Source organism: Ciconia boyciana, chromosome 1, assembly GCF_034638445.1.
Source record: "Ciconia boyciana chromosome 1, ASM3463844v1, whole genome shotgun sequence".
Classification (NCBI taxonomy): Eukaryota; Metazoa; Chordata; class Aves; order Ciconiiformes; family Ciconiidae; genus Ciconia; species Ciconia boyciana.
In genome coordinates this window covers 75164984-75186657 of record NC_132934.1, presented here as the reverse complement: position 1 = coordinate 75186657, position 21674 = coordinate 75164984, and the positions used below count along the sequence as shown (strand labels likewise).

Genomic DNA, 21674 nt, shown 5'->3' with positions numbered 1-21674 from the left:
ATATTAATGGACTGCTCTGCTAGCGAATATCCACCTTTTAGAATAAAGCGTAAGTCTTTGAAATACAACCATAAGTTCTTAAACTAAGGAAATTCACTTCCAATTCATTTGCACAAATTAGTTTTTACCAATTCACAATTGAAATGGAGAATTAATGAGTTTCAGCAACTACTCAGAAATGTAGTTCATACAAGAGGCAAAGTAAGTGGTAACAGTAATTTTTCATGACACACATGATGAAGTAAAACAGTCATATTCAAAGGAGGTGAGCCCAAAACTGGAAGATTTTATTTTCTACAGAGACATTCTATGGTATGTCTAATATACACAGTAGCACACTTATGGGGGAAATGCAATAGATTTATGTTCAGCAATTCTAAATGCATAAAGGTAAAAAAAGAAAAATAAAAGAAAAATCATGCAGTCATGGTTTGTATAGTCATGATGATTGGTTAAATGGAAAAAATAAACACCATAATTTTATATGGGAGAAAGTACAGCAGAGATTCCTTTCTCACATACTTGAAGCACTTGCAACAGTACAGTTCAACTGAGCTTCTACCTAAACAGTGTACGTGCTGCAGATTAAATGAGGATGACGGTTCTTCCAGCAATACATGGCATGAAAAGCCTTCTTGAACTAAAGCCCAATGCAGATTTAAAAATTAGCACTTCAGAATTATTACCACCCTTGTTATTAGAACTCTTGTAACTTTTAAAAGGTCCTACAAACTTCAAGTTTTCTGGATTTTTGTTTGGCTTAGACTTTCAAAATTAAAGAGGCAAACTTTGAAATCAGCAACCACAGTACCAACAACCAGAAGAAGGGGAAAAAAAAAAAAACAACCCTCAAAACACCAAAACCTGCAGTTGTGCCTTATGATGCAATTAAAAAGCAGGAAGATTTCACCACAGGACTCTGCAAACCTGCTTGACTAATCTCTTTTCAGGAGCACCGATGGATCTCTAGAGAGGACTAGAGAAAAGATTCCTCCAGAAGGTTCTAACAGATCAGAAACTGCTTTGCAGGTTATCAGAATAGTCAGAAAGCTTTGACTACAACACAGTCCAAACTCCTTTTCTCTCTGTCTTTTATGCCGAAAAATGGAAAAAACCCAGTACATCAACACTTTGTTAGAACCCTCTTTCACTGTGGCTCTGTAGTATCAACTGTTCAGTGATTCACAAGTATACTGAAACTATTTGTCCCCATATAATTCCATGACACTCATTCAGCATAACTTATATTTAAATATATCAACATATGTTTGCTCTCTCCCCTGAATGTAGTTATCCCACATTAATAACATTAAAAATAATTAGCTTTCCCAGAACTATAGAAATCAAAGTTTACTGCATATGCCACCTACATGAAATTCCATTAAGCCTATACTACATTTATATTCTATACATACATATATATACACTCACATTTATATTGTGCCAAAGCAGTATGTAGTGAACAAAGTGAACGATATTCCATGCTGTGAAGCATAAGCAAATCCGATGCTTTTTAATATATATGGAGATTAAGAAATTACTTTAATTTTTTGTTCATTTTCGTAAGGCATACTACAAGTAATTTCAACATGTTCAGACTTCCAGTTTGCCTGATTCCCTACATTACAAATCAGGAATAAAACTCTGAAGTAATAACATGGTTTTGTCTCAACCAATACACTCAGGCATATCAATACTTGCAAGTCTCTATTATGATACATGCTAAAATTAGACCTATGTCCTATCAGTTAATTTCAGCCACAGACAAATCTTGGTAACTAACTCACTGAACCATTCTGACATGCTCTTATTCCATTAACAATGTCTCATTCATTCTGAGGCAGAAGGAATTCCATCACTTTGTATGATGGCTTTTTTCCCCCTTTTTTTCTTTTTTAAGCTCATTTAAAGGTTTGGGGTTTTTTATTATTATATTACTCAAATACAAGTTCCAGCCTCAATTACACGTGGTAATCGGTAATACTTTAAAATTATAAAGCTACACTTCTTGCATGGAAAACAGAGATTCCATAAGAACCAGGTGCAGTGTTTCCATATTACAAATCTCCTCTATTACTGCAATTTGCAAAGGACTATCTTTACGCCAAGGTGATGCAAGCACAGAGTATTCCCATGAGTGAGAAGACACGATGATCTTAAAGTTTCCAAGCTACAACTGAAGATGGTCAATCATTTTACCAATACCAATTCACTACACCATTTCACAGTCATTGACTGCATAGGCCCTGAAAGAACTGTCACTGGTTTAATCCGTGCAACTACATACAGATTTTATAGTTGGCATTTGGGGAAAGTTTGATAAGATTACAATAAAATCTTCCTAATGTTTAATACAATGTTTACAAATGTTTGTGTATACGCATGCATGTATTGCTAGTAGTATTCTTTTTTATTTACAGTTCATACAAAGACACACAAAATAATGAAAAAGCACATGGAACAAGGCTACACACACATATCATTTGGTGTTAGTGTCAGCTGAAGCAGTTCTCAGATTCCCTTCCAGCCATTCACTCATTCCCCTCGGTGTACCACTCCCTCAGATAATACTCGTAATGCTGAGGTATATTCACAGAGCTTTTGGGGCTGAACCAGAGTAGGGAACTGGTCCATATTAAAATACTGGTAATTTCCTGGTTGAATTATTTTTATTCTAAGCACATTTACTGTGCCACCTCACAAGGTGGCCAAACAATCGTACAATGTTTCTTCAAATGAACTGAGGGGATGGGCTGGATAGCAACAAGAAGTCGCTGGAAAGAAAAGTTGCTTAAGTCAGCATTTCAGCCAAAAGAATCACACAGAGAACTGCACTCTAACACAACAGTTATCTAGCAGTGCTCTTCAGAGATGAAGATCAACAGATCTCCATTTTGAAAAGGCAGCAGTAAAGATCTCTCAAGCACTTGCGGAATGCAAACGTGGAGGAATAAAACAGCATTTATCCAAGTTGAGGTCAACAGAGATACAAAATACCATGAAGAGCAGCATTTGGCCATTTCTACAAAAACATAGGCTGATTTTTAATGAGTAAAGTAAGCTAAAATTTTCCCACTGATGGAAATATACCATATACATTTATAGATAAAAATATACACAAAGATAGCCGTGCTATAGTTACACCTGCTGTCAACAGGCATCCTGTGAATTGTTAAAAATATATTAATGCAAAACAGAACACATATGTGAGTTTTCCTCAGATGGTGTATTTTCCTGGAAGAAATCAAGTAATATTACCCTTCCAACAAAATCTGTTCTGGTTTGCAATTAGGGTTAAGTGACACATTTAAAACACATTTGATTCAAAAAAACTTTGGAGAAATCCAGTTAAATGAACCCGTTTTAATATGCCTTAGCATTACCATATACCCAAATAAACTGAACTAAGACTCAAAAGAACTTATTATGTATCTAATACCTGTGGAAATATATTATACATTTTTAACTTATTCTTTGTTTTCCCAAATAAGTTCTACCCTAACTAATCCAGACGGGTACCTAGAGTGCACTATCTATGTGTGCAGTATTAAAACAAAGTGACTTATAAGGGTTATTCATTCTAGTTAGGTAACTGAAAAAAAGGTAACTGCAGCAGAAACACATCCAACATGATATTTCCTGAAAGACAGTATGAACATATTTTTTGTATCAATTAACAGTCCACATGCTTTGCTACATCGTCATCATTAATAACAGATTCAACATGTTTCCATCCCATTTTACAGTATTTCTTTTCCACTAGACAATATACAGGTCTTATCAAAACAATGTGCAAAAATTCAAGCTCTAAAAATACACTAAGTGCTCTTAATTTACATTTTTAATTGTTTTTAAAAAGCTTCCTAAGGAAATAACAGATCAGCCATGAAATGTCTGAAATACTAGCAGAAACAAAGGTAAACAGAGAAAAGGCTCTTTTTAAAGCATTTTTTTCAAACTAAAACATTAAAAGCAAAAAGACATGGATTTGTATTTAAAGAGAAATTAAAATTTTAACTGAAATGTATCAACATGCAAAACACTAACTAAGCAAAAGTATGCCAATCTGATAAATGCTCTTAAAAAAAACAAAACCCAGAACAAATATAAAAAAAATCCTGCATAAACAAGATTACAAAGAAATCTGCAAAGCCTCACAAAAAAGAAAATCAAAATATTTCAAATAATTGTTTAGAAATCCTCAATACAAGAAAAAAGGGCTACAAAAAGAGTCACACAACATTTTGGAACATACCCGCCTTCTACAGAACCTATGAGGCGATCCTCCCTTAGCAATGGATAACACAAAAAATGAGAAGAAAATCATCCACTTATTCAAAATAGTAGCTATTCACTTATATTTCACAGATGTAGCTGATTTTGTTTTCAACAAACGTATACGGTTCTATGTAAGTAGTTCAGGTAGTCAGAAATTGTAATTAAACTAGAATGTATTTCTGAATAGGAAAACATTCACATTTCTTCTTTCAAGACACCTCACTAATAACATTTTGATAATAGTAGTATATAATCTATAAAAAAAAAAGTTGTGAGGACCCATTCCAAAATTTAAACAAAGAATTAAAAACACTATTTTTATTATACAGTCTATTCAGCATAATAACAAATGGCATTTTTAGTCCCATAGAGGCTCTTCAAAAACCAGTAAACCTATAAAGCCCTTTTATTGCTTGGGAAGTGGTTTAGGTTTGTTTGAGTTACCATTTTTAAAGGCTACATGCACACCATTTCATGTAGTAGAACGAAGGCTAAATTATGCACCAAATCTATTTTTCAAAACTGAAAGTTTTCGCAGTATAAATGAGATTTTCACCTTGTTTAAAGCTACTCCAATGTTTCTGAATATGGCTTCTGTAAAAACTGAGCTAAATAAATGATGGTAAAGTATTACTTATACATGCATCAGTAACTTACAGATACTAAATAGCAGTAATTTTTGCTGTAACTGTTTCTTATAACACCAACTGTTAATCACCTGAGTGCTGTGCACATTACAGTTATTTCCTCCACTCTTTTCTTAATGCTTTAGTAATATATTAAAATTTAAATAATTTGTGCTTAAAAGGGCTATTAAATGTTCAACATTTCCAGTAAGTTCTCAAACCTAAAAATTACACATATTTTTAAACAGAAAGTAACAGGAAACAGTTAACTTACTACAAGCTAAATTTTCACTTTAGTAGATCAGAAGTATAAGTATAAAATGCCTTACCCTTTGTTCCAGAGCTGACTGAGTCTGTTGTCTTAAAAGAGTTTTAAACGGCCCCCCTTCTTTTCCAGCACTCCCACTGCCCATTCCTGAAGAGTATCAGTAGAAATGATATTCGAAGAAACATATTATAACTTGTAATCAAAATTTGATTTAAAAATATATAAAATAGTCAATGAAAACAGTCAAATTATCCCCATAATTTTCAGAAAAAAATGCTGAGCATCACAGTTTAATTTGGGTTGGAGGGGTGGTGTTTTTTGGGTTTATCACATGACTAGCAGTGGTTCTTTCAGCATTTGGACAAAAACCTCCTGATCTAAGATCTTTGTCTGCTGTCAACCTCAATTAAAAAAGACTTCAAAATACAAGGACTTTAAGACCTAGGCTTGCAATTCTTTCCTATGACATAAAACTTCCCTTTTTTCCTTGTTAATATTGGGAGTTTTGTCTATGATTTCAATATAGATCTACCTCCTCTGCTTTTCACAGAAAGGTTCTACATAATCAGATTTTCAGCCCTTATCAAAAAGGGCTGCAAAGTCACCTTTAATCCCACACTGTTTAACGATGCCTCTCTGCCAGATTACTCTATAGCCAAATTTCTCTCTCTACTATCATCAGTTAAAAACAAAACAAAAAAAACCCAAAACAAAACAAAACCAAAAAAACCCCCCAAAACCCCACAAACCTGGCTTTCTGGGAGTTTCAGAGTAACTAAATCACCTTTCCTAACCACTGGGAGGAGACTGTACACATAATTACAGCAGTAGCTATATAATGCATGATTGGGACCAAAAAGAAAATTGCAAAGGCAATGTACCCCCTTTGATTTGAAATATAAACTGTGAAAAAAATTACCAGTTATTTTTCTTTTCTTTAATATCTATGCAATGAAATATTCACTCATCTGATTCATTCAGATAAAGACTACTGCTCAGCATTTAAAACTAGCACACTTATTTGATTACTACATTTGCACACACATAACCTGCAAATTATCTGTAAATGAAAATAAGAAATAACTCAAATTTTGCATAATATGGGCAATTCTCTCTTTCCTTCTTTCATATATTTTACTCCCACCCCTACCCCCCCGCCCCCCCAATACAGGTGCTTTTCTGAAGAGATGGAAAGTGTATTAGATACACAAATATCTTTGCTATTGAATTATCTCTTATCAAGGAACTGTACTCTTAACTGAGCGTGTCGAGATGCAGGTTATATGTATGACAGTAAGTTACTTGCAAATCACAAAAGTAATCACAAAAGTAAAAAATAAACACATACCAAGATTGTGTTTTTCCTAAAGTAAACACAATGCTGGTGAATCAGATTTTCTTGGTAATATTTCATGCCTAAAAACATACTGTCATTGGTGTTTCTTGTATCTAAAAACCATCAGTGCTAACTTGACAAAGCAAAAATAAACACCTAAGTTGTATAGGAAAGCACAGGATAAAGAACAAAAAGAAGTGTCAGGAGCAGGATGAAATACAAATACCACAGTGCAAACGGTTATGAATGCAGCCAATATTTTCTTGAATTAACATAACAATTCCTTGCTAGTTTCCTTTTTCTTCTGATCAAGCATCTAATAAACATGAATTAGATTGTATGTGTATATATATATATATATATCAAAGTGCAGTTATTTGTTTTAACCAAAGACTGGGAGATCGGGAAATAATACCGGACTTAATAATGTATGTTAATTCATTCCTAACATTTCCAAAAATTACTAGGCTATCATTACCATATAATTATATATAAAAATACTATAATTTCTAACAAATATTTTTAGCTGTTCTTGGATAAGGAAACAAAAAGATTAGTATCTGTATAGTCCCATTAAACAAGATTAAATTGCTTTTACTATTTGGCATTGATTCTAAACATCACTGTCAAGGGACTATACGATATTAAATAGAGACAAACAGAGCATAAATACTGGACGTGAAACAAACTCCAAAAATACAAACTAATCCAAATAGTTTCTACAGAAAAAAGCAGTAATATCAATTATTTAATTTAAATCTGTGAAAATAATGCATGTCAGTGAAATGGAAAAGGAGGCAGTACAAATAAAGTTTGTACGGGCTTTGTTTAAAAGATTGAAAAGCAAAGTTGCTAGCCATCTGATAGCCATTATTTCATTATATTATGAATGAATTAATGAGCAAGTGCTTGTTCCATGCAAAATACAGGAACAACAAAGTGAAGGGAATAAGGGGGATTTTTTTTAAAAAAAGTAAATTATTTTAGTCCAATTACCAAAGGAAATTTTGCGAAGGAAAAGGAGAAAGTTCTGTAGCATAAACTACGTATGTTTCAAATCCCATAAGAAGTTCTGAAGCTGTTTCAAGCTTCTGGGGCAGAGGTGAGAGATGGTATGAATAGTCATGTAGCCAGCAGTTTTCAGAGGCTAATTGAACAAAAACACAGGGTTATAGAAGGCTGTGTGTTAAATGCCCCCATATAAAATAACAACAACATTTTCTTAAGTTTGTTTAAAAGGCCATAATAGATTGATCCTACCAGAAGCAGCCAGAAGCAGCTCTTCAGTGAAAGAAACACATTTCCTCAGAACAACTGGGCTGACATGGCTAGAGTGTAGAGGGTTAAGGCTAGACCCCGAGAGGAGGAGACAGGACTTTTTAAGATGTGGGGAATCACAAGAGAGTGTAGGGGAGCTGGGAAACAGGAAAATCCTAGGTCCCTGTGGGGAAGGTGCTGTGGAGGAAAGTAATAGAGACAAAGAGATGTAGATTCAGAAGATGACTAAAGAAACAGACGGAAGAAATCAAAATGAAGCAATTTTTTCTCTCCAAATGAACCAGCACTTATTGCTAAATTATTTCTCAACATACAAAGAAATGGTATGACAATACAGCTCCACAATGTGAATGAGAAGCATGTTCTCATAAATCATGACCTGATTAATCGTATTTTGAAATTAGTTTTTTTAAAAGCCATGGTATTCTAACATTTATTTTAAATTTTATACAAAATTTGATAACAAATACTATGGAGTAAAGGCTAAATAACACAGTCTTCTCACACCTTCTTAATCTGAATACTTTCATTATTTAGGTATAAAAAAGTTATTTTACAGAGAAATCATGGATTTGTTTTATTATTTTTAGAGTCATAAATCTTGTAAAATTCTAAGTTCCCACACAGGAGTTCCCACCTTCTCAATTTCCTCCAAACATATACTATGTCACATCAAAATGTATTACCTAATTAAAATGTCATGCTTTTTGTCAGCCTGATATTCTTTTAGTTTGCAGTGGCATAAGATATATCACTATTCACAGAAGAAGTCTAACTTCAAACCAAAACAAGCTTTCTCAGCACAGAATAATTTCCCCTCGTATTTAGACCAGATATAGACCATAATGGATAACACAATCACAACTGTATTTTATAAAAGACATCAAGGTAATATTCCTCTGATTTGGAGCTACTGAAAACTAGATGTTTAAGCAGATCCAAGTTTCAATCTCCTCTATTTAGTTACTCATATTGTGAAATTGTGGTATCTGCACTCTTTTTCCAGGTTAGTCTCCACCTCAAACATGTGAACACACTAGGTACCTGACTGAGAAATAGAGAGGAATATAATGTACTGCAGAAACATCAGAAAATACTTCATTTTTCACATCAGCCAATCTGAGTAATGGGTATCTCAAATCTGATAATGTTTAATATGTCATGAGATGTTTGCTTTTTTTTTTTTAAACACTAACGTCACCAACTTTAACACTGAAATATTCCAACTTAATAACAGTCTTAGGAAATGAAAACAGAGGTCTAAACATATACAGTGAATTGTTAAAAACAACATACTGAATTTAGTATGCTATGGAAGTATCTTCTGCACATCACCTAATTTTTGGTAAAACGTAAAACAAACAACTCAAGAGATACTGTCCTTTTAAGCTATTAAGATTCAAAATCTAGTATGTAACACCAAGACACAGAATTTTTAAATGCAACCAGAAAATCCTCCTAAGACAAGTTTCAGTAGCAGAGTTTAAAGTTGCTAAAAAGACAGTGCTAGTAAGCAAAAGTATGCCCACTGTTAGCTTTAATACTAAAAAGATAGCTAAAAGATATCTTTATATACTTGAAAAAACGCTAAAAATAAGAGGTACCAATTACACAATCTGTTTCAGTTCTGAATGAACTGACTAAAGACAAGAGGGCCCATCCACCTACATAACACTGCCTGGAATGATATAAGGTTGCTGCTTTATAAACTTGACAAATTCACAGTGAGTTACCACCTTCATAAATTCAGAACATTTACATGTTGATGACATTTACAAAGATGACGATCTATATTACATTTAAGTCCTTTAGACAACATGATCATTACCATGGAAAATCTGATCAAAAGAAACAGGTTTTCAAATATTCAGTAAACCAAACACATGAACTTGTGGTTCTCCTACGTAATAAGCATCCAGTTATATTTGTAGGTACTTTAAACAAGCGACCACCATAGGTTATCCACAAAACAGTCATCATTTACACAAAAAGACCAAAAAACCCAAAAAGTTTGCTTTTGTTTGTTTCTTTTTTAAAAAACAGGACAGAGAAGATAGTATTTAGCTTCCTACTTGGGAATATTTTTTAACACCTATCTAGGGAATAAACAGGGTAAAATATTTAATATAACCACATTTGAATGCAACATTTAATTTATCTGCTTGGAAAAATTCTTGAAAGGGGTGTTATCAAGTAAAGTTGAATCAACTATTTTAATATGCTTAAAAATTGTCTAGACTAGATGGAGACAAGAATGTTCTGAGCTTCAAATACCACAATTTAAAACACCATTTAAAAAGCAACCAAACTTTTATAAACAATTCTGCAAAATATTTTGCCCTACGGTAGCAAAACTCAGGGCACTGGTCACATAATGGAGAATAAACAGACAACAATTCTTCGAGTTGTGCTGACATTATTATTGAAATTATTCTAACCACAGACTAAAAAATTAGGAGGGAGGAAACAAGTTGAAGAAATTATGATAGACCAATGGAGAAAGAAAAATGCTTTTTGAAGATGGCTGGTGTATAATTTAAGTTACTTACAAAAAGTATACTGTGTATGGAAAGCCATTTCCATATACCAAGGAGAATAAAAAGACAGCAGCTGCTACACTAGTATCGCCATTTGCAAAAAGGAGTTAAAAATCACAGAGAAATGTATACAATAAACTTAGCACTACACATTAGGTTTGAAGACTACATAGTTTTAGTAACACTGTCCTTAACATACTGTAGTGACAAAGGTACTCCCATGATTTGTAATATGAAATGGAGGAAATAAGAAAAAGGCAAGTACTTAGGACTCCCTTAATGCTCTGAGATGTTTTATTTCGACTTGAATACCGTTGTGTTACAAATGTCACTTTAATGTTATCCAGAATACTGGAAATACCGGAAGGATTTAAATTTTTGCCCTACAGAAATCCTTTCAAGCTTGAGGTGTGCTATCTGAAGTCTCCAATTTCCACATCATTTTGATAACTTAAATGCCAAAAAGCAAAAAGGGATTGAATGAAAATACAAAAAGAGAAACACAAATTAAACAAAAAGTGGGTGGAAGCGCCTTACCAGTTTTGGGTGTCAAACTCAAATCTGTGTCAGAAGAAGAGGACTGTCGACTGTAGGACTTGGAAGGTGAAAAGGAATAGGTTTGGTTTTTCAGAGGGGTGGAGGGTCCTGATGAATGAGTATTGGGATTGGGATCTTCATTGAAGGGAATCCTGCCAGAAGAAGGTGGAAACATATTCAGTAATCCTGTGCCAAAGGACCTGGCTGACAGCAGCATGATCCAAACACCAGGATGGGATTGGGGCAGGGCCAGCAGCTATTCCTTAGGTGCGAGACTGGGGATGAGGCCAGAGGCAAAGAAATGCTGTTTTACCCATTCAGCATTCTACAGATAGATGCTGATAATCTACAATGAAACAATTAAGCCAAATGAAAGGCATGAGATGTGACAAAAAAAATTATATATATGCAAAAGAAAAAATTGAAAACAGTTTATGGCTTAAAAATCTGGTCAAATACACAATGCTTTGAGTTAGTTTAATAAAGAAAAAATGATTTCAAATTATATTTGTGTTTATACATATTCATACATTTATGTATATACACACATATGCATTTTAAGGGAAAAAAAATATGTTTCCTTATCCTATAGCATCAGCAGCATGCCACAGCTAAAAACAGAGCAAAGAGGAGAATCTTTATGGGAACAACTATATTGACAAACAGTTCACTTATGCACAGATTGACTTACCTGCTCTCCAAAACCATCTCTTCCACAATTGCACATACCCTTCCTATAACCATTTTAAAACCTAAATACCATATCTGAATTACGCTTGAAAGCAATTATGAACTCCAATCAAAACATGATTTCCTCCAATGACTGCAAAATGACAAATGTTTCTCAGATACATCAACTTATTTTTACTTAATTTCTTAGGAAGTAAGCATGTTAAAAAGAAATGAAGAGTGTGGCTTTGTGGAAGAGACTCTGATGCATTTTCAAGAAACTATTGCCTTTGTTTCAGCAGCTGCACACAGAGTAGTTCTTCACTGACAATGGAAGGTGTCTCCATGAGAAAATGAGGGAGAAAAGATGGGTGGTACCTGCCTACACTGCCTGCCTGCCTGCACTTTGCGACCACTGTGCCTGTGGCCTGCCTCTCCCCAGCTCTTGAGTCTGAGCAGTCTCGTACCAGTGTAGATGAGAGTGGGAACAGACACAGAGAAGTTCTGAGTAAGTCGTGAGCCAGTAGCAGTGTGAATTGGGCTGTTGTGAGTCGAGCGGCATCCATGGCTTGGCGGATGAACCAGCGGAGACCTGAGAGAATTTGCAGCCAAGGTGGAAGAAAAGAAAACAATACATACAAACAGGTTGCAAAGTTATGTTATAAATTATTTCAGGGAAGTTTAGCTAGAGGAGATCTCTTACTTTAAGCAGACTCTAAGAATTTTAATTCCTAGCATGCAAGAGTCCAGATGAAATAAAAAGAGAGAAAGGAACAGCTTAAGCACTAGCTCGTGAATGTGTAATTGATTCTTTGGCAACAGGACATCAAGTTAGTAAAGCCAATAATAAGAAGTATTAGTTGATTGTGCTGCCTTTGAGAAACATTCCCATTTTTTGGACTGATGGGACAATGATTCTGACAATATCCACCACCAAGCTGAACATGGATTATTTGGGGGGTGGAATTTCCACATTTTGCTCCAGAGTGAAAGCTACCGATTTATTTATGAATGCTCTTTAAGTTGGTAGTTAACCAGGTCCACCTTTTTTTTTTTTTTAATCACCACTGTTATTTTATGCTGCAGTGTATCCAGAAGCTCTTTTGACGGCAAATTTTAAAAATCAAGACAAGTTAAACAAGCTATGATTTGAAACAGAAACCAGTAATTTTGAGAAGTCAGATCATACTGATGCCTGCACAACAAAAATGCCTAACTACTATTGTAATGTCACAACAGTTCCAAGTTAATGAAAATAGCTAATTCAAATAATACCTCTGGAAACATAGCATTAGTAGTATACTTTTTGGTGCTGTTTTTTCCTTCCAGAAACTGGATTGCTCTACCAAACAGAAAATAACTAATTTATCCAAGTAGTAAAAATTTGAAGAAGACTGCAAGTATTTTTCCATTAATTTGTAGAGACATTAAAGATTGCATTCAAACTGTGTTTGGTGCTGCAGTAGATACAACAAAGATCAAGAAATTCTACCTCTCATCATAAAAAGTTTTCTCTGCAAGTAGTCTGTAACCCTACCTGTTTTGTAATAGCCCTACTTGTTTTGCAACAGTAAAAAGCAAAGCACACAAGAAAAGACGAGACTACTTCAGGGTCATTCTCTAAATCACTGACAGAACTGCCTGAATTAAAAATTTGTCTTTTCTTATATGCTCAGCATAAACACTGTCTAAATTCAAAATTTATCTTTTCTTATATGCTCAGAATAAACACTCAAACCTGATTTTACTGAACTTGGAAAATCTTGAACAGAAGGTATATCATAAGAAGACCTCACAAAAAACGTTTACTGTACAAACACAGAGTCAGGGCAGAACTAATTATTAGTTAGGAAACTGGCGGATCACAACCCAAGGATACGTAATACCGTTGCTATATAAATTCAAAAAAGTCATATTAAGGTTTACCACTCCAGCTTCTAAAGAAAGAACTTAAGTAATCCAACCTAAAACATTTCAAAATTGTGGAATATAAACTGAGTTGCAGACAAATAAAGCTACAAAACAAAAACAAATTCTGGGGAAAAAAAAGAAATCACACTGGTTATGTAAAACTGAATGAATATGAAAAGAGAGATGAAACTTGTTTCCCTACAAATTATTAATTCATACTTACTCCTTCATTTCTTTGGATGGGGAGTTACATGCAGGTAAAAATGCTGATGTGTTACTTAATTTATCCAACGTGCAGGCTGTTCCTATAGCTCGTACTACTAGTCCAGACTCTCCCTCCAAATCAAAACACTGCAAATAACCAACAACAGCATTTCCTCTCATTTCAAGCACCTTCAAGCCAATCTTCCTTTGCAATTCACCTACAAAACAAAAGGTAAAGAGCTCATAATTGCAGTGAACTTTCCCTATTTTCTTTTGTGGTCTTTGGCCTCTGCTTTTGGAATCTCCAAGTCAGTAAAACAGGCAATAGATCCAATCTTACATAATTACACCAAGCAGCTCATCAGAATCTCTACCTCCTATAATATAGTGTGATGTTCATGATTTGCATAGCTTTTTCCTTTTTCCTCCAAATATACTCTGATTACAACATGTTATTTCAGAAATGTTTTTATCTGGTTTTTATTTTCATTAGTTTTCCCTTTTTTACTTAGAGAAAGAGATGGGCAAGACGTGTGCTGGAACACACACAAGTTTCTAAATACTCCATACAGTTCAGAACAATGCAACACCTTTGAAAACCATGTGGATAGGCATCTATAATTTTTTTTTTTTTTTTACAAACTTATTTAAAAATATTTCAACCTAAATCATACTTTTTGCTCTTCTTAAATTAATAGTGTTCAATATGCAGCCTCATCTACAAAATGTAACACCAAATAAACAAAACAATACCTAATATGCCACCCACTGCAAACAAAAGACTGCCACTTCTCCTCTATTAGCTGCACTCAAAGACTTAAAGACTGTAACCGTAAGACAATGGTCTGCCATAGATGCTTACTTAGCAGCATGTTTTTTAAAAAAGTTCATTGATCCATGTAGCTAGCCTTGGTAACACTAGGTGCAAAATATAATCTCTCTTTTGATGAAAATGAAAGATTTCCATTTTGGAAACAGATTTCCAGTTCGGAAAGATTTGGAAAAGATTTACAGTTTGTTAACAGAATTCCTCTGTTAACAAACAGAATTCCTCTGTTAATAAACTGAAAAAGCCTCACCGTCACAGACGATAGCCTTACAGTCCCAATGTCAATGATGGTAAGAAATCAAGTGGAATGAAATGATCACTACTGCTTTCTAGAAGCTTGGTTTTAACATGACCAGAAAAGGTTCCTATTGTAAACTTCTTAACAGAGGCTGAAATTATGCATGTATTGGTCTTGAAAAAAAATCTCGAAGATTGAGGTAGAGTATGAAAGTTTCTAGCTGAGTGAAAACTACTATGGATTCCATTCAAGCCAAGGTTGAGACTGAATTCTTTTTTCACATATACAACACGTAATATGACAGAGAACTATGAAACAGCCTGGGTCGTTCTCAGAAGTTACAGATTTCTTCAGGATTCTTTAGGTGTGGCCACCAGTAACAATGATTGCAATGTGAACCATTATATTACATGACATGAAACAGTATTGCTATGAGGTCCTTTGGGTTTTTTCCTCTTAACCACTGCCATGAATAAAAATATTAATAAAATCTAGCAGAATACTTCCACATGTGCTACTTTATCCACTTTCACCATTTATGCAACGCAAGAGATATGCAAATGTTAATCATGTAAACTGACATACCAGGGGAGCTACATTAAAAACCTCATAAAAAGTGAATTCACATCAGTTACGACAATATTGTTTTTTAGTTTTCCTCAAAACGTGCTGGCTCTCCTAGTGAAGATGCTGAGTAACATCTCCGTGATCTTTTATGTTGCCCCACTTCCTAAAGATTTCCATACATGCTTGCAAAACCCAACTCACTTTTTCTTTTAGTATCTTCCTTAAAACACAGCTGCATCTAAAAGAAACCTGACAACATTAAGAGCCAATTAGAGAACTGAAACCACTGCCTATCATTCTAGTGGCTATTTTTCATCATTTCTTTGTATTCATTACACCTTCAATATTGTCCACCTCTCTCAATTGGTTGTCCCTTGTCTTAGTGTGTAAGCACTCTAGAGTAGGGGTGTTTTGTTCCGTTCTATTGGCACTGAAACAGAAGGATCTTGGTTCACAACTGCTGTTCATAAGCATAAGGAATAAAAAAAAAAAACCTCTGTGAAGATACTTGATACTGTGGAGACATCAATCGACTCTAATCACTGGTCTCTCCAGGCATTGCAGGTATGTCCTGCAGAATCCATGCAAGGCAATACGGAAGTGTGCTTGAGAAACAATGAACCAATCTTGACTTTGAAAACATGGGATAAGTATTAATACACCCTGTATCTGAGATGGTGTATATTTGTTCACACAGTTCAAAGTAGTTCAAAGAGGGTGGAGTAGTTTATTATTTTAATTAAGTCAAAATTCTAGTAATACTCCTCATATGGGTTAAGAACATCTTCAAGACAGTTCCATGGGTTTCTAAGATCTTGCTAAAAACAATCAATGAATTAGACAGCAGCATGCCCTCACCAAGAAGGAAAAGAAAGAAAGAAAGACCAAAAAAAAAAAAAAAAAAGTCAGCCATACTGGCCATCAGTTAGGACAACAGAACCTCCAGACACAGAAGACACTGTGAACTGAAAAAATAAACATAATTAATACCAAAAATCATATACAAAGTTGTCTTAAGCAAGTCACTTATTTAAATGGTGAATATTTTTAAAAGCAGCAATAACCATTACAGCCTACATGTTTAATACCTGACATGAGTGAAATAAGTCTTTGTCTAGCCTCATTCGATGCCCTTGGTGTACGAATTCGGTCTATCCACTGGTATTCTGGGTCTTCATTAACTACAAGTTCTTCCACAAATCCATGAATTACTACTGCTCTGTAACACTTAGGAATAGATGTAGCTGTTAAAAAAAAATACTTTTATATAAAAGATGTAAGGCATAAGTCTATAAGCCAAGAATTCCAAGAAAAACAAAATTACACATAAAAAGTGATGTGAACGATTCCAGAAAGTAATCCACATGATTTTCTGTTAAAACATGTACATACTCTAAGCAATTTTGTTCTGAGAGACTCTGGAACACTGATAAGATAACTGTCCAGTGTAACAGTTACAACATGTACCATTATGAAACCTTTTCACTTCGTGCCTCTTTAACAGGATATGCACTGAAAGTAACACAACGTGTGTATGCACATGCACTGAAATGCAACTTCAGAAAGATTGGGGGGGGGGGGGGGGAGGAATCAGTTATTTACGTTGTTTCGAAATATGAACAGTAAAAATTTATTTAAAAAAAAAGAAAACTAAACAATTTCCTGTATTTGCTACTGGCTTCAATGTAATCTCCACTGGGCTTATGCAATAAGCTGGTGAAAGAAGGGAAACTGACAGAACAGGTAAAGAAAGAAAAGAAGAGGGGGAAGTTTTGCATTCGAATAAACTTTTTTCCTCTACTTACTGCAAAAAAACTTGACTCCACAGGATGACTGCCTAAATCTGTTCAAATCATTGAAGAGATCTACTTTCACCACCACATTGATCTCCCCACGTATACCTATCAATAAAAAACATGAAAAATTAGAAGCTGTATCAGAAACAAATACAAAACTAGCCCTATTAGTTATTCCCTATTATTAGTAATTAATGCACTTTCTATTACCAATGAGTTAGTACATTCTTTGCAGGAAAAACTATAACCCTGCTGGAACCGCTTGGTTCAACTGGCAGTTCACATGTCAATTCTAGCCTGGGCCAGAGAAGCAGGAAGACATTTCCTTGCCTCTCAGGTTTGATGCAGATACGCCCTCTCAGAGGAAGTTTCTAGTTCTGCCCAGCCTTTGAAGCTGAAGCTATGCAAGCAACAGTCCTCAAATACCTGGTGTACGGATGGGACTGGGAAAAGAGAAGCCATCAGCCTCCTGATACTGCAGTGGCCTCTGCTGCAGTGAGCAAATGCTCTCTCTGCTCCTTTGCCCTGTACCATCAATGCAGGAAGGGTATAAAATCAGTATCTAAGTACCATGACTGTCCCAAGATATCCTTAGCGCAAAAGGTCAGAAGTACTAACTTTGAGTACAGATGCCTTGAAACTGGAGTCCTGTCCCCATCAAAAAGCTCTGACCAACACCAAAAAGCTTTTACATTTTCTCCCTGAAATGGTTTCAAAATCACAGTAAAGCTACTCTGTGAAGTTCAATCCAAAGAGAAAATTTATGGTTCTTTCTAGAACCGCAAAGTGGCACAGTAAATGTTTGTAAAATACTTTGATTATGAAAAGACACATATTAAAAATAGGGTATTACAGACTTTTTAGATAAAGCTTAATTTTTGGCCACAATTAAACCTTATTAATAATGGAATATTTCCTCAACACACAGCCATTCCTTTTTTATTTTTCTACTTTTCTATTCTGAGCTTTTTCTTCTTCTTCCCCACTCAGTAACAAAATCATTTCACATATTATAGGTTCTGACATATTGAGGACTAAACTACTTGATAAGTCTGATCCCTAGTGTCTTCAGAAGCCTTTATCACAAACATATGACACTCAAAGAAAAGCATTAGATTCATAGATTGACTCTGACATTACTGCAATAAAGTCACCTATACCTATGTTCCAAAATGCCAACAGAAAGAAGCCTTCAGTTATTATAACAGGAAGTGCATCAGGGTCATATATTTTCACAAATAATCATGTTAAGGTGCAAAAAAAAAAATTATAATAAAAATTTATAAACATTATCTTCATTATTTTTTTAAGGAAGCATCAATTACTGTTTGCCAAGGATCAAGATAACTAGAATCTACCTCTATGAGCATGAAAATATAAGAATTCTAATTTTACTTAAATAGAAAAAAAAGCTCTGAAATAGTAACAGAACTAGAAAAATATAGAGAAATCTAATTCTCTCTGACATACAAGTTGTATACATCCTGAGACAAGTGTTCACCTAGTTTAACTTCAAAAGAAAAATGTTTGATAGGAAAATGTGAATGGAATAAAAAGATAAGTAAGAAAAATACATGCAATATTTCTCAAAAAACCACTCTTCAATATAACTGTTTTAAATGTAAAAAATACTTTGCATCAGCTATGATGATCATCCAGTAAATACCATTAATTATTTCCCAACAATGAGTTACAATTAGCTTTTAACATAGTTAGGTTATTTAATTCACACTGGATAATGAACAAGGGTGGTAATGACAACCACATAGATGTTCTGCAATAAGGCATTCAAGAAGCAAGCTAACTGCTGTAAACTGACCTTGATTTTCTGGGACAAAAGCTGTGTTTCATTAAAATCAAAGGCAAATATATGATCAACTTCATTTCTCATACCTTCAAGATATTCTGATGAAATCTACCTAGCACTGAGAGTACTTTCTGCAGGGAAAAGGAATTTCATCCTGTATTTTATGTGGAAAATACATCACATCCTATCCCTCCATCTCAATCAAGTGAAGTTTATCCAACATCCCAGGACGGCACACCCCAAGTGACTTCAGCAAAACTATATTCTTTTGTGAACACGTGGTAATTGGAAAAGTATGTTTGGGTCTTTTTTTTTTTTTTTTTAATATCTGAATTTTGCAGTAACTATTTTAAATACCACGTGGAGACTTCTTCCACTTGTCACAAGTTCTATGAAAGGCGTTCTGCCAAGCACTAGTCTGAACGACTATGCCAGAAATTTTCTCATGCCAGAAATAAGGAAAAAAGCGCCAGAAAAGTAGCATTCTAGCTCCCAAGGATAAAATTATTACAAATTTCTGAAGACAGCTTACAGAAATGAAGATTGTAAGAAGCAGATTACATCTCAAACAACATTTTTTTACTTCTAAATTAGAAAATCTTACCATGAATGGTATCATAAATAGGAAACCATCCTGAAATAACCGTAGCTGCTTCACTATAGAGCAAAGGATCAATATCTATGTACACTTTGCCAATGGCATCATTAGCACTGTAGGTATCATGATCAAGAACTGTGATTTGGAGAGGCTCATCTTGTAGCTCTTCATCATCTACCTAGAAACAAATATTAACATGGAATCTGAGTATTTAAAAAAACACACAGGGAAATACTGCTGAAAAACGAATGCAAAAAAGAGGAGAATTAGTGATGTACGGTGACCTGACACAGATAAATCTGTAATTTCAATTTCCTGTATCTAAGCACATTCAGTTATTTTGATTTTACCCTTCACAGACTGGTGAGATCCTGGAACCAGAGTTATCACTGGGAGAAGAACAGAAAAGAAAGATTACAGTGACTACACATTTTAAAATTCCACATGATTTGTTTTAAGTCACATTCCCTAAACTGTCTACCCATCTCCACAATACATACTTTTCATTAAAAAAAGAGAAAATTTAAGATAAAGCATCTCAGAGGACTATTGTACTCTGAAGTTATATTTACTGGTCCTCTCACCTTTCCAAGCTGGTCAGTGGCTTAAAAGAAGACAAGACATTTTATATAACCCATTGTAAAAACCCAGTAATTTCAGACATGTATTTTCCTAAATAAATAACCCATCTGCAGACACCTCAACTATTTTTTAGGACATACAAAGATAGACATTCTACAACTTTTTGTGTTCAACATCACAAACCAAGAATCAGGTTTGCTAAATGCAATGGGATGACTCATGTAAGTGTTTGCAGAATCATAACATGTAATCTTGCAAAAAGATCCAACTACACATACACGCACACACTTACAGTGTCTTAAGCAGTTAGTGTTTTTCCACTCTTTGGGAAAGGAAAGAAAAGAAAAAAAAAAAAAGAATTCCACATTTCAATGTTGCTGTTTGGCTCTTTTCTTTCCCAAATCCATTTTTCCATGCAAAAAGATATAATTTTGAGACTTCCGTTATTGTCAAAAAAACTCTCTCTGTATGAGTAGAGTTAACCCTCCACACAGATCAGCTCTTTCCCCTTCCCAAAAAAATGACCCCAGGAACTGAAAGATAAAAAAAGAAAAATTAATTTAATTTCAACACCACAGTACTACTTTCTTGATCAACATGGATTGCCGATTAAGACATGCTCTTAATCAAGCATTCCGCGTTGATTAATAATCTGCCTAACCTTACTATTTTATATTTGCTCTAGAATATTTCTAACATTACCAGATATTACATCACTTTATTATATGTACATATATTTACAACCATGTTTATACTGTGATATTATCTTAGAACACTATAAATGAACCAGTACTATATATTCAGATGTTTTAACAATTAATTTATTCTAAACACCATTACTTTTTTTTTTTAAGTAATTAAAAAAAATGCAGTAACAAAGAAAAAAAAAAACAGAATATGTAAACACTTGTTCAGGGCGTAATGTCAAAGAACATCAACAAATCAGATCCTGGAAAGCAACAAGCAATTACAGGAAAATGCTGAGTGCCCTCATTATTACATAAGGAAACAGGAAAAGAAAGTGTCCAGTAATTGTTGTCCAAGCTCTTTATTTTGTAATTTTCTCACTGGAATTCTCCATTTTCTTCTCTGTCAAGTGCATTATTCTTGCAACCCAAAGTAACATTTCAAATCCCAATTAACTTTCCTTACTCAAAATTACCCCTTTAAAAAAAAATACAAGCATACCTGTACTAATATCTGAAAGCCTAATCCATAATGCTATTTTCCCCCCACTTTTAACTCTGTCTTGTCTTTTTTATTATTACCCAGAATAACATTTGAGTTTGATCAAATTGGGCAAGCTTTTAACTTTACAAACAGTCCTAAAAAGCCTTTAGCAAACAAGATCTAACTGTAGACAGGCTTGATGAAAAGGCTTCATGTGTATTTAAACAGAAATACACTTCACTCCTCAAAACTCATTTTCTGCCTGAAATGAAATTATTTCATTAAGGGCATCTAAACCAGAGTGTCTATACAGATGCAGGCAAACTCTTGAAAAAAATACTTACTTCAAACTTGAACCACTCAGAATTCCACTGAGGATTAAGTGATTTGGGATACACATCTGTCTTAAATGTTGTATTTCCAAATTTTACCTAAAAATACAA

At 34.3% G+C, this 21674-nt stretch overlaps 1 protein-coding gene across 13 annotated transcripts in view; it reads right to left on the bottom strand.

The window, feature by feature from the left end:
* C2CD5 (C2 calcium dependent domain containing 5) overlaps window positions 1-21674 on the bottom strand; it is a 70416-nt gene that overhangs the window by 43907 nt on the left and 4835 nt on the right. For 12 of the 13 annotated variants that reach the window (XR_012044436.1, XR_012044437.1, XM_072875033.1 and 9 more), the window contains 7 exons: window positions 21576-21662; window positions 19486-19657; window positions 17084-17179; window positions 16367-16522; window positions 13664-13862; window positions 10861-11012; window positions 5234-5319 (listed from right to left, as the gene is read on the bottom strand). Coding sequence is in view for 11 of the 13 variants with exons in the window: in XM_072875033.1 (XP_072731134.1) it covers window positions 5234-5319; window positions 10861-11012; window positions 13664-13862; window positions 16367-16522; window positions 17084-17179; window positions 19486-19657; window positions 21576-21662 (948 nt within the window). In the remaining 2 variants the exon portion in view is untranslated. Of the gene's footprint in view, window positions 1-5233; window positions 5320-7768; window positions 7964-10860; window positions 11013-13663; window positions 13863-16366; window positions 16523-17083; window positions 17180-19485; window positions 19658-21575; window positions 21663-21674 lie in introns of all 13 variants that reach the window. The other variant, XM_072875084.1, reaches the window with a different exon arrangement.